Source organism: Phalaenopsis equestris, unplaced genomic scaffold, assembly GCF_001263595.1.
Source record: "Phalaenopsis equestris unplaced genomic scaffold, ASM126359v1 Scaffold000002, whole genome shotgun sequence".
Classification (NCBI taxonomy): domain Eukaryota; kingdom Viridiplantae; phylum Streptophyta; class Magnoliopsida; order Asparagales; family Orchidaceae; genus Phalaenopsis; species Phalaenopsis equestris.
In genome coordinates, this window is record NW_018164444.1 from 36,807,286 (window position 1) to 36,820,184 (window position 12,899).

At 36.7% G+C, this 12,899-nt stretch overlaps 1 protein-coding gene across 1 annotated transcript; it reads left to right on the forward strand.

Annotated features, from left to right (window-relative positions):
* Positions 1-9,065: 9,065 nt before the first annotated feature.
* Positions 9,066-11,642, forward strand: LOC110024525 (subtilisin-like protease SBT1.7). Its single transcript, XM_020724548.1, has one exon. The coding sequence runs from the start codon at positions 9,164-9,166 to the stop codon at positions 11,450-11,452; it is 2,289 nt and encodes a 762-aa protein (XP_020580207.1). The 5' UTR covers positions 9,066-9,163; the 3' UTR covers positions 11,453-11,642.
* The last annotated feature ends 1,257 nt before the right edge of the window (positions 11,643-12,899 follow it).

Consider the following 12,899-nt stretch of genomic DNA (forward strand, 5'->3'; position numbering starts at 1 on the left):
TATATATATATATATATATATATGTATATATTCATCCATACAATGCTACAAACATTTCATTTGTAATTGTTCATAGAAATTATTTCTATTTTATGATAAAATCATACTTTGTGTTATTGGAAATAATGTTTAACACAATGCCTTCGCAACATCTTTTATGAAGTTTTGAGATGGTGTTAAGGAAGAACAATTTTCTTTTATTCTACTTCTCATGAGTATCCTAAATTATTAAATTAATAGCACATGCACGTGATTATAGTACGACTCAACTCATGACAATTTATTCACTTTTCTCATAAGCTAAGATGTTTGACAATTTATTCACTTTTCTCATTTTCTGTTGGAAGAATTATTTTGATATAGGCTTAAAGAATTATAAGAGAATCGAATATCTAGAGACTTAGTATGTTAACAACTTATGTGAATGCTTTTTTTTCAATAAAGATGAGTTAAAATGAACTCATATAGCATAATGTAAAATAATAAAATATCTTTTTTTGTGAATTCTTGTGTAAAATTTTTACTCAATTTTGCATGTTTACATTTTGCCTGTGACTCTTTATGTTTAAGTAAAGATTGCTTCCATAAAAATAAGCAGGATGATAATATTATATTTGATGAGTTGAATCCTCCTCTCAAAATTTTCATGTTATTACTCTTATGGGCTATTTGATCAATCTAAATTACGATGCTTTTAATGTTGTGCATTTATGTTACACAATGCATTCTAAATGATTTTTAAAATTATTGCATATGTTACCTATTGTAAATGTTTGGTCTTTTGACTATATCCATTACAAATATAAAAATTCATGAGCAGTTGAACCCTTTTTTTATTGCACAAATTATGATACTCTTACTATTGCAATTCCACATAGCAAAGCCTTCATGAATGGTTGGCAAAAATTCTGGCAACCAGTATGTTATCTGTTGCAATTATTTCTTCTTTGACATACAACAACTATGAATTATGAAAACAAAAGGCCAGCTAATTTTATTTTTCTATTGCGTTTTGTTTGATAAAACATTTTTAAGGGAAATATTTAATTATATTTAGCACCTACATAATATATCATATAATTTTATTATTTTTAATAAAGGTTACTGTTCACCTAAAACCACTTTAGCATGCTATGTACTTAATAACTCACCAACCCGCTCATGAATTGAATTCGATAGTTAAAATTTTATTATATATACCAATAAAGGACTTTCATAGGCCTATGCAAATGTTAGCAGAACTTGTGAGTCTAGAAAGCCCATCTTCTCCAAAACACAATCACCACTTGCTATCTGTCGAGGTGACATGTTGGCCTTACCAGTCGATGAACCAACTATCATACAGCTGCTGCAGTAGTGACATGTGAAGGTGACATGCTGATCTCTCAACAAATGTCCCTAGGATTAACCAACTGTCGACGTAAACATCATTATTAAAGAATGGATAGATTGCTATGTACATTTATGAGTCGTCTGATATCCACATTGCCAGCATTCAACTGGAGCATTATTTGAATCGAATTTAATAATTTTTATTCTATTTTCTTAATTAATACTTTTAATCGACGATTATAAATCGATTATAAATCTTTGTAGTCTTGTAGTCAATTAAATTTTAAAAAAATACTACTCACCAAAGATATATATATAATCGATTAGTAGTATTTCAAGCCGAAACGAGCCGACCACGAACAAACAAATATTTGCTTGTGTTGTTTGTGTTCGGCTCGTCAACTAAGCGAACAAGCCGAACACAAGCTTCTTAACGAGCCGAAGTTGAGATGTTCGCGAACAACGAGTCGTTTTGACAACCTTTTGGGATCTAGGGCATGGACAACGCAAATCCAATCTTTTTCAACACTTTCCCTTAGAGTCCCAAGGTTATGCAGAAATAGGGCTGTCAAAAAAGCTTGTTGCTCACGAACAACTTGTGTTCGGCTCGTTCATTAAATAAACGAGCCGAACACGAACAAGTTTTTAAATCTCGAATTATAAACGAGCTGAACACGAACAACTCTTTGTTCACTCGTGTTCGCCTCGTTTTAGCTCGAAATAAAAAAATTATATAATTATTTATATAAAAATATACTACACATATTATTTATATAATAATGTATTATATATATTTATATATAAGTTTAAAATGTAACTGTTCTTGTGGTAATGTGGTTATGTGTCTTGTTTTGCATACATTTGGTTCAGGTTCGAATCCAGCACTCTACATCTATTTTTTTAGTTTAATTTTAACGAGTCAATTTCAAGTCGAACACGAGCCAAACACAAACACGACTATTTAAATCGAACCGAACACGAACACACTGTTCACGAGCCGTTTTCGAACACGAGCTGATTTCGAACACGAACAATTTCGAACGAGCCAAGCCTGAGCTCGCTCAAACTCTGCTCGTTTATAGCCCTATGTTGAAAAATTATTGCGTTCGGACACCAGATACAATTTTGTATCCAGTGTCCAATTAAAAGCAGACACGTCTTAGGGCTTAAAAATCAAACAAACCCGTGTATGAAGTGGGACCCACATTTTCGCATGGCCAGTTTAAGTTGGACACCGGACACAATAATATGGGTTGTGTGAGCCCAAGGTGGATAAGGGGCTTCACATCCTTCAAAAATTTTATTCAAAGTGAACTAGTTAACTAAAATAAAGAATGAAAGCTTACATAATTACGAAACCGAGTACATATCCATTTCTATCACCACATATAATTTAAAATTTTATTGGAAATCATTAAAATTGAGCAAAATTATAGAAATTAAAAAATGATGAGAAATGCTAAATAGTGGTCATAATAAATTTTAAAATGTGTATATTTTAAGATGAATAGAATATAAAATTAAATTGATGGCATATTATCGCTAAATGTTTTCATCATCTTAAAAACTCCTGAATATGGATCTTATAATCTTTAAGAGTATCATTTCAAGTATTGTAGCCAAAGTTTTGAAATGTTTAGTTAGTATTTAAATATTTTAATACTATAAAAAATGAGCGATTGCATGTTTATTGAATTTTTCTCATCAAGATGCTCAATTTAACTGGAAACATTTAAGATTTTGAGATTCTTTGACATTATGATCATTTAATAACTTAAAAATTTGCAACAAATTTTCTAGGAAAAGAAATCGTTTATTAACATCTCTAACAAGAGTTTGACGATTTAAAAGTTTTGAAGATTTTAAGAAAATCTCCAATGATTGATCTTGAAAATTATATTGACGCGATAGATTCAATATTATAAAATTTTATTTATCCAATCCTTGATTGTATATTCATTCATCTCGACTAAATTATGAACTAAGTAGAGGATAAATTATTAATCTTTATATATTAATGCATGTTAGGAAATTTGCGGCAGTAGAGTGATATATTATCGTCTTAATGTGGTACGAAGAATTAGCACACACTCAGAAGAGAGAAGAAAACTAATAGTACACTAAAAATTTTTATGTTGAAAACCTCTAAAGGGAAAAAAACCACGGGGGTGGCGCAGTTGTAAAAATCTACTATAAGTTGATGATTACAAAGATTTCGTGTCCTGCTGGCGGGAAATGATTACAAAGTCTTCTGAATTACAACATCAGCGTACAAATGAACTTGTTGTAAGGAACGAGCAGCTACCGATAATGAATGGCGGTGACCTACAGAAGGTGGTCGATAGTGGTCGGTGGTGGTCAACGACGGTTGACGGCGGTCGATGACGACAAGAGTATGCTAAACTTCAGCTCGTTCTCGAAGTTTAAAGCTCTTCCTCAATTCTCAAGCTCTCTCGCCCTTCCTCATGAGAAGGTGAGATTTTATTTATACAGTTTTAAGTGCAATTAATGTAACAATAAGAACCACTATTATCAAACGACCTGGAGAGGTTCCTTTTGTCACACAAAGTTTGATAGATATTTAAATGTCTTAATGATATCAGAATTGAGCGATATTTTGCTCGTGGAATTCGTTTTTTCAAGATACTCGATTAAGTTATAGACTTGCTAGGTTTGACATTCATTTAACCTTTCAAATGTGTCAAAAAAGCTTTCAAAAGTTGTTTAATGATTTGATCGGGGATCGATTTGGTTCATATTGGATCAATTTTTGCACCATTGGGTGCATCTCATCGAGCCAGACAGTTTGACTATAAGTTTACTGAAATTTGAGTTTTAGATAACTCTAATTAAAGTTTGAATATTTTTTGCTCAAAAGATTGCTTCGATATTTGTGCTAGTTGATGAAAATTTATTGGAGAAATATCAGTTGCCCGGTGAGATTTTTTAGTCATCCGAGAATATCAAAATCATGAGCATTTATCTTTATCATGTGATATATATCTATATATATATATTTACACATGTATCTATTTATTTATTTATTTATATCACAAGCCCCCAACCACCCTCATGTGTCTAACTATTTGAGGATCGCGCTCACTATCAGCAAATAAGTCAAAGAGGGATTCAAAACCGTGACATGAGGGGACATACGATCTTCAAAGAGGTTGCTCTACCAACATGGCACGGCTGACAACACACACAAATACATTATATATATATATATATATATATATATATATATACATTTGTATAGATAGATAGATATATAGCAATATATAGTACACACTCGGTAAGGGTGATATATGTTGTTTATAATTTTCTTGCTATATAAAACTAAACCTCTAAATGACAATAAGATATATTTGCTATAAGAAAATCAAACCTCTAAATAACTACAAGATATATTTGAGATCTTTAAGTCGTGTTAAAAATCACCACTATTATGGTTGAATCTTTGAGTTAGCACTTAAAAAACAAGAACCAAAAAAAAAAATTGCTGTACTTGTAGGAGCATGATAGCCTTAATATCTTGATTGATAATGACTTTATCCTAAATTATACTTTTTAAGGCTTTTAAATCAACCCATCCTTAAACAAATAGAGGCTGCCAAACTTAAGAGTTAAGACACGCCTTTTAAGGTCTTTAGGTTTACGTGAAAAATTTGTATCATTTATGACTTCTGCTTTCAAGATTTTTTAGAGAATATGTACCGTTAAAGCATTTATCTTGTAAAATTTTTACATAATGCATACTTTCTAGGCTTCTATATTATAAATTTTTTAGGGAATCTAAAGCTTTTATTACTTTTGTCTTGAGAAAGTTGTTAAATATTATGTACCTTCTAAAATTTTTGTATTTTAAATTTTTTTTAAAAATTAATACATTTTATTTATTTATTTTTTTTTAGATGATTTATACCTGTTAAGTCCAAATATGTCCTGTGAGACATGCCCAAGGATCAGAGTTGTATGTACCTTGAGGGAGGGAAAAAAAGAGATTGAAAAGGGAAATGAAATAAAATAACACACATAGTCTTACTCAGAAGGGGCGCACTGGGGTATTGACCAATTATATATATATAATATAATGAGTGTAAGAAAAGGGGTGACAGATCTTCTTATATAAGATGAGTTTAGAGAAAAGAGCCAAAACCCCCCTTCCTCCCCTCATACATGGTATGATTCTCCTATTTATAGAAGATAAAGGGACCAAGTCTAATTACATGTTTGTCTCTGCTTTATATCTATTAAAAGACGAGTTTGTCATTACAATAGATCATGTTATGATCATACAAACATGCATATGCATTGACATATCATAATCCTCAACTATGTGTGAGTGATCATATGCGATATGTCAGGTGGGCCTGATGCAAGTGTTAGGCTAAATTAACATTCATATCAAAGGGCATGTGTGTAAACACATGCCACACTTACCCAACTAAATCGTACAAAGTAACAACATTGTTATTATTATATTTTTATGTTCACCACTTTAATAGGAAAGTTACTGATCTTTATAGTGCCTTTTTATATCTATAACTTATTTTTGACACATTTTCGTTATGTATCTTTTTATTTGCACCGTTAGATTGTCTTGAGATTTTTACAGATCATTTTTGTGTGTGAATAAGTTCTCTGATTTTCTTGCTACTTGATAGTGACAAGTGCGATAAAAATAAGAAAATTTTTAAAACAAATAAACATAATTACATGAATCATTGTTGATACTCCTTGTCTAGGCACTCTCCACGCTATGTTTTAACATTTTTTGAGCATTCCCGCCTTCTCCGAAGCATTTTTTCCTAAACTATTTGTTCGGTGTTTTGTGTTGTGTTAAGATATTCACTAGCATTGATTTAATAACCTGTGTTAACTTGCAACTTGGCTCCTTAGGAAATTGCCGATCGTGATATCTTCCAACTCAAATCTTAGTTTTAGCCCATCCCATTTGCTAGGTCGGACCGTCAATTGATCTCTCATCACTGACTTTTTTATTTATTCCCCCTTGAAGGAAAATCTTTTGTTTGCTCGCCATGGATTGAAGACTTTTATTTGTTGGCTCTGAAGGAGAGTATTTTGTTTGCTCACCCAATAGAGGAGTCATTTATTATTAATGTCTTGTTTGCTCACTCGGAACTAAGGTCTCCGAGTGTCAGTTAAACCTCTGACAACATTAGAGAGATTTTTGCCACAACATAAGATAAGTTGTGAAGTAACACTTTCTTTATTTGTTGGAGGAGGAGTCAACCACTCAGAATTGATCGAGCAGTGCACGAGTACAGTTGAAACAACCGTTAAGAGTCAGTAATCTATTTCGCGGTACACTTCTCCTAGCTAAAGCCCCTACGATGATGATGAAAATAGTGTTTCTAGCTCCAGGTATATTGCATGAACTCCTTAACGCGCTCTCTGTTAGAAATGTCTCTGAGATATATTTCTCTTTGTTGGTGTCGCTTCCCTTCAAGTTGGTTGCATGCTTCATGCTCATCGCACCTTTTAGGATGTTTAATCCAAATTTTTCATGACAAGTATGCCTAAGAATTAGAGTAGGATAGACCTTGAGGGAGAAAAAATGAGACAGAAAAGGGTAAAAATAAAATAGCTTGCATAGACTTCTCCCGTATATAAGATTATAAGAGAATATGAGACGAATGTCCTTGCATAAGATGGGTCTAGAGAAAAGAGTAAAAAACCCCCCTTCCTTCCTCATATATGATATGATTCTTTTATTTATAGAAGATAAAAGAACCAAGTCTAAAATTATATGGTTGCTTCTGCTTTAATGGATGAATTATAGGTTATTATTATCTTTTTATGGTTTCCATATTAATTGCAGAGTTATAGGTCACTATGATGTCTGTTTATGGTCTCCGCTTTAATAAAGAAGTTACATGTTATTATTATCTTTTTATGCTGTCAATTTTAATAAAAGAGATAGGTCTTATGGTGCCTTTTTTATATTCATAACAAATTCTTGACATATCTTAGTCATCTATCTTTTTATTTAGACGATTAGATTATCTCGAGATTTGTGTAGATTGTTTTTTGATGTACAATATCATATGGGACATTTATCTTCTAAAACTGTTAAATAGTACAAACATTATTCGGCTTTATCTTTCTAAGTTCTTTAAATGAGCGAAGACATTATTCACTATTAGTTTCTCTTTTGGATTTATTTATAGGTAGATACATCTTTTGGGAGTTTAAAGTGAAGACATTGCTTACATGAAATATTTATTAAATAATTTTATTTATATCTAATATGAGATATATGATAATTAAAAAAATGAAATCCTTAGTTACCTTCAACAGAAAAAGAATTATATTTTTTGAGATAAAAATTACATAAGGAGCTCAATTTTTTTTAACTACTTTGATAATTGGATTTTTCAATTAAATTTATTGGAGATAAAATTAGCAAACAAATGACTAATCTCCCTATATACATTGATAGTCTTGAGTGTAGGAAATTTTTTTTAGTGAGAAATAAATAAAATAGTTATAAATCTAAATAATAAGAGATTAACAAAATATTGATTTATAAATGGAACATGTGTTCGCTATCACGAATTCAATCAGAATAGTTGATTATAAAGGTAGCTCCTAAAATTCCTTCTCCAAAGAGTCGTTTTACTTGAAACTTCAAAACAATTCAAATAAGATAAAGGATCGGAAAAGAGAAAAATAAGATGAAAGCTAAGCAATTTTTTTAGCACCGATCAATTTTGATGGACGTGATTGATGAGTACCATCGATCAACTATAAGCTTTATGGGCATGATAATATCTACATTCTAAAAAAGGTCCAATCTAATAGGCTAGAGGTCTATTTACATGTAGGCCTCTTTGATAGCTTAGGAATGCCATTTTAGACGCACAAAATCAAATTGTAAAAGAATTTGTAGCCAATGGTTAGATATATATATATTATTTTTTAGATATCTTTTATTAGATTTAGCTTTATTATGTATATATATATATATATATATATATATATCTCCAAAATCATAAATTTTAGTCACATTGTTCACGATGGTTAATCATTCTAAAAAAAATACAACTCAAATTATGTAGGACCAATCACAAATCTGTCAAAAACATCCAAGAGCTACAAAACATAACCAACATTCGATCTGTGGCATGCAATGAACATATATATAATTTCAATAATAAATAATAGACGATTCTTATCAACATGTATCATTAAAATGATGAAAATGCCTCACAACCATTCAATTATTCTGTATGATTGGACTTCATTTTTTTTTTAATCCACTTCCCTTTCTAAATTTAATCTCAACCGTTGAAAAATAAATAATAAATAAACAGCAAATATCCTAATCACACCAGTCGAAAATCGAAATACAAACATTCGGCTCAAAAAGACAAAACGATACGGTAATCTTACCTGAATCTGCGGTCCCCACACCCCCCCGTCCCTCGCGCCCCCGTGACTGAGCCAGCCCGTCTTCAAATCCACGCACCTCCAGCGTTTCCATCGCTCACGAGTGCCGCGAAGCAGAAATAAGACAAAACAGAAATATATTAGATTATCGTAAATTTGAATTTAATATATCTATTTTAATTTACTTTAACTACATAAGTTTCTATAAATAATAATTTAATAATAATAATAATATTTTTATTTTAAAAATATATTTAGAATAATTATAAAAAAATTATGCCCCTCACTCCCCTGTGCTCATATTCTGTTCCTTTAACGCAATCATTCCACATACGTATCATACCTTCTTTCCCAATTCCCACCCACCGCAGCTACATAAACCCACCTCACACTCCCCTCCCTGACCACGCCCGCCATGGCCAGACCAGTCATCTTCTTCCTTCTCCTCCTCCTCCTCTCCATAGCCTGGGCTGCCGCAGAGCGAGCATCCTACATCGTTCACATGGCAAAAACACAAATGCCGCCGCGCTTCACCGAACACTCCCACTGGTACGACGCCTCGCTCCGCTCCATATCAGACTCCGCCGATCTGCTCTACACCTACGACACCGTCGCCCATGGATTCTCGGCCCTGCTCACCCCTGCTGAGGCCCGAATCCTAGCTCGACACCCCGGCGTTCTTTCCGTCCTACCGGACACCCCTTACTATCTTCACACCACCCGCACCCCGGAGTTTCTCGGCCTAGATCTCCCTGCTGAGCTCGTCCCGGAATCGTCCACCATCGCCGACGTCGTTATTGGGGTCCTCGATACCGGCGTCTGGCCGGAGCGCAACAGCTTCGACGACAACGGCTTAGGTCCGGTCCCTGCCTTCTGGAAAGGGGAGTGCGTCGCTGCGAAGGACTTCGATCCGACTAAGGCCTGCAATCGCAAGCTCATTGGCGCGAGATTCTTCTCCAAGGGATATGAATCCAGTATGGGACCAATCGACGAGAGCCATGAGTCGAGATCCCCACGCGATGCTGATGGCCATGGTACCCACACTTCCACAACCGCTGCCGGCTCTGCAGTCACCAACGCAAGTCTCCTCGGCTACGCCGAGGGTACAGCGCGGGGCATGGCTCTACGCGCGCGAATCTCAGTGTATAAGGTCTGCTGGGCCGGAGGCTGCTTCAGTTCCGACATCCTCGCGGCAATGGATGCAGCCGTGAATGATGGCTGCCATGTACTATCCCTTTCACTCGGCGGCGGAGCCGCTGATTATTACCGCGATAGTGTCGCCATCGGTGCGTTCAACGCAATGGAGAAAGGGGTTCTCGTCTCCTGTTCGGCCGGAAACGCCGGCCCGGGAACCGCCACGCTGTCAAATCTCGCGCCTTGGATCACAACCGTTGGAGCAGGGACACTCGATCGGGATTTCCCGGCCTACGTCGTGCTCGGCAACGGGAAGAATTATACGGGGGTTTCGCTTTACAGCGGGAAGCTCCTTCCGTCGACTCCGATCGCCTTAGTCTACGCAGGCAACGCGACGAACTCGAGTAATGGAAACCTCTGCATGCCGGGAACACTCCTGCCGGAAAAAGTTGCTGGGAAAGTAGTCCTCTGTGAGAGAGGCATCAATGCTAGGGTTCAGAAGGGCATGGTAGTGAAAGACGCCGGCGGTGCTGGCATGATCTTGGCGAACACCGCCACGAACAGCGAGGAACTCGTAGCCGATGCTCATCTGCTTCCTGCAACTTTGATTGGTGAAAAAGCCGGAAACGCGGTCAAGGCGTACTCCATCTCCGATCCCAACCCCACCGCCACCATCATCTTTGGAGGTACTAAGGTTGGTGTCAGCCCATCGCCGGTGGTTGCCGCGTTCTCTTCTCGTGGACCAAACTCGGTAACGCCGGAGATATTAAAGCCCGATCTGATTGCCCCCGGTGTCAACATTCTCGCCGGATGGACCGGCGCCGTCGGCCCTACTGGACTTCCGACTGATTCGCGGCGGGTGGAGTTCAATATCATCTCCGGCACGTCGATGTCGTGCCCGCATGTTAGCGGCCTCGCGGCGCTTCTCAAGGAGGAGCATCCGGATTGGAGCCCGGCGGCGATAAAATCAGCGCTGATGACTACCGCCTACGTGAAATACCAAAATGGCGACGGTATCCTGGACGTTGCCACCGGCCAGGAAGCTACGCCGTTCGACCTTGGAGCCGGCCATGTGGATCCAAGAAAGGCGATGGATCCTGGGCTTGTCTATGACCTAACTGCACAGGACTACCTCGAATTCCTCTGTGCGCTTAACTACACCTCACTTCAGATCGCTGCAATGTCGAAGGATCGGAACTTCTCGTGCGACAGCCGGAAGAACTACGCAGTGTCGAAGCTCAATTACCCTTCGTTCTCGGTGGCCTTCGCAACGGCGATTGCAAGTGCCGACGAGAGTGCGTCGGCAACAGTGACGCATGAGAGGACGGTGACGAATGTGGGATCTTCGGCGACTTATAAGGCGACAGCGACGGCGAAGGTTGACGGCGGGGAGGTTAAAATTGCGGTGGAGCCGGCGGTGTTGAGTTTTACAGAGACGGGGGAGAAGAAGAGCTACATAGTGAAGTTCACAGCGCCGTCACTGCCGTCTGGCTCGTCGGGGTTAGGCAGGTTAGAGTGGTCCGACGGGAAGCACACCGTTGCCAGCGCGATTGCTTTCACTTGGACCTAAAAGGAGCCTGCAATGTAAGATAATAATAATATCAAAATGTTAAAAGAAAAAAAAAAAAGAAGAAAAGGTAATGGCTCTAACCCTGCAAATGCTGCCCTTGTGGCTTCATTGGTCCATGTAAAAGCGAAGGTTAGAATGTGCAAGTTGTATTTGATTTGATAAAAGCAGTGCGCAATTTTTTTTTTTTTTTTTTGGTTGCTTAAAAACCATAACTTTGCTTTTTTTTTTTTTGGCTTTTACATTGATTATTGGGAAATGTTTATTATGTTGTTGAAGGTAAGTACTTGCACATTAATTTTATATTGAAACACATAATGGCTCTTTTACATCTTTGGGCCATGAATTCACAATTTATATCTCCTTTTCTAGCCCATTCATATGACTAAAATATAATGGCTTGGCTAAATTCTAATTGGCACCTATTATGGCCCGTTGTGGTGTTTTCTCCTCCACAATTTTTTTTCTAATATAGTTTGTTGGCGACACTTGCAAACACTTTAGTTGCCATGCACAAAATTATGGATAACTCTGGACCTTTATTATAAAAGGGGAGGGAGCAATTGTAAGGGTGTTTTTTTTTTTTTTCAATTAACACCATAACAAAAGCTATTGCAATCTTAATTGGACATGGTTGAAGAAAACCAAACCAAATATATTATACATGTAAAATATGTCAGCATAAATTTCAAGATAGATGAACGATTCTGGAGAAAGAAACGGTTGATTGAACGTAGCTGTTGAAGGTCGTTTCGGACTGGATGACAGCTACAGGGGTGTCTTGTTCAGGCGATCTGCGGAACTTGGCAAGAGATTTCTATAGGGTGATGATCAACCCTTGGGATGATCGACAGGAAACATTCTTTCAAATTAAATATCAATCGATTTGAGGTTTGTCGGAGTGTCGACGAGCACTTATCAATTGATTCAGCCTCTCGATCTTATTATATGTGAATAACTTTGTAATTACTAAAAAAATTCATCTGAAAAGTCAATGATGAGGGAGCTAACATGTACTTTTGAAATAATGGGACCTATATCTATAAATAGGGGGTTGATGATATGAATATATGTTACACTCCCTTTACTGCTCCCTACGGTGCTCTCTCATGCTCTACCTTTCTCTACATTTTCTCTCTCTTAATGCTCTTTACATTGGGTGTGCTCTCCGAATACATTGGGATTCAATATTCTTAAAGGTGTGATGAGCATGTAAACATGCCATCAACCAAAAAAAAGGAGCTGAACAACAACTGGAAGAATCCAGCTCGAGGAATGTGATAGAAGCAACATGCACCCGGGAGTTCATAGAAGAATTCGTCCGACAAGACTTATAAGAATTGTGGACTCAAATCACCAACCAAATATCAGGATAGTTCACAAAAGTGCTTAGGAGGATCACTACCCAAGTGGCGGCCCCATTTCTAGAAGGAGAACTGGCCCAAACAGA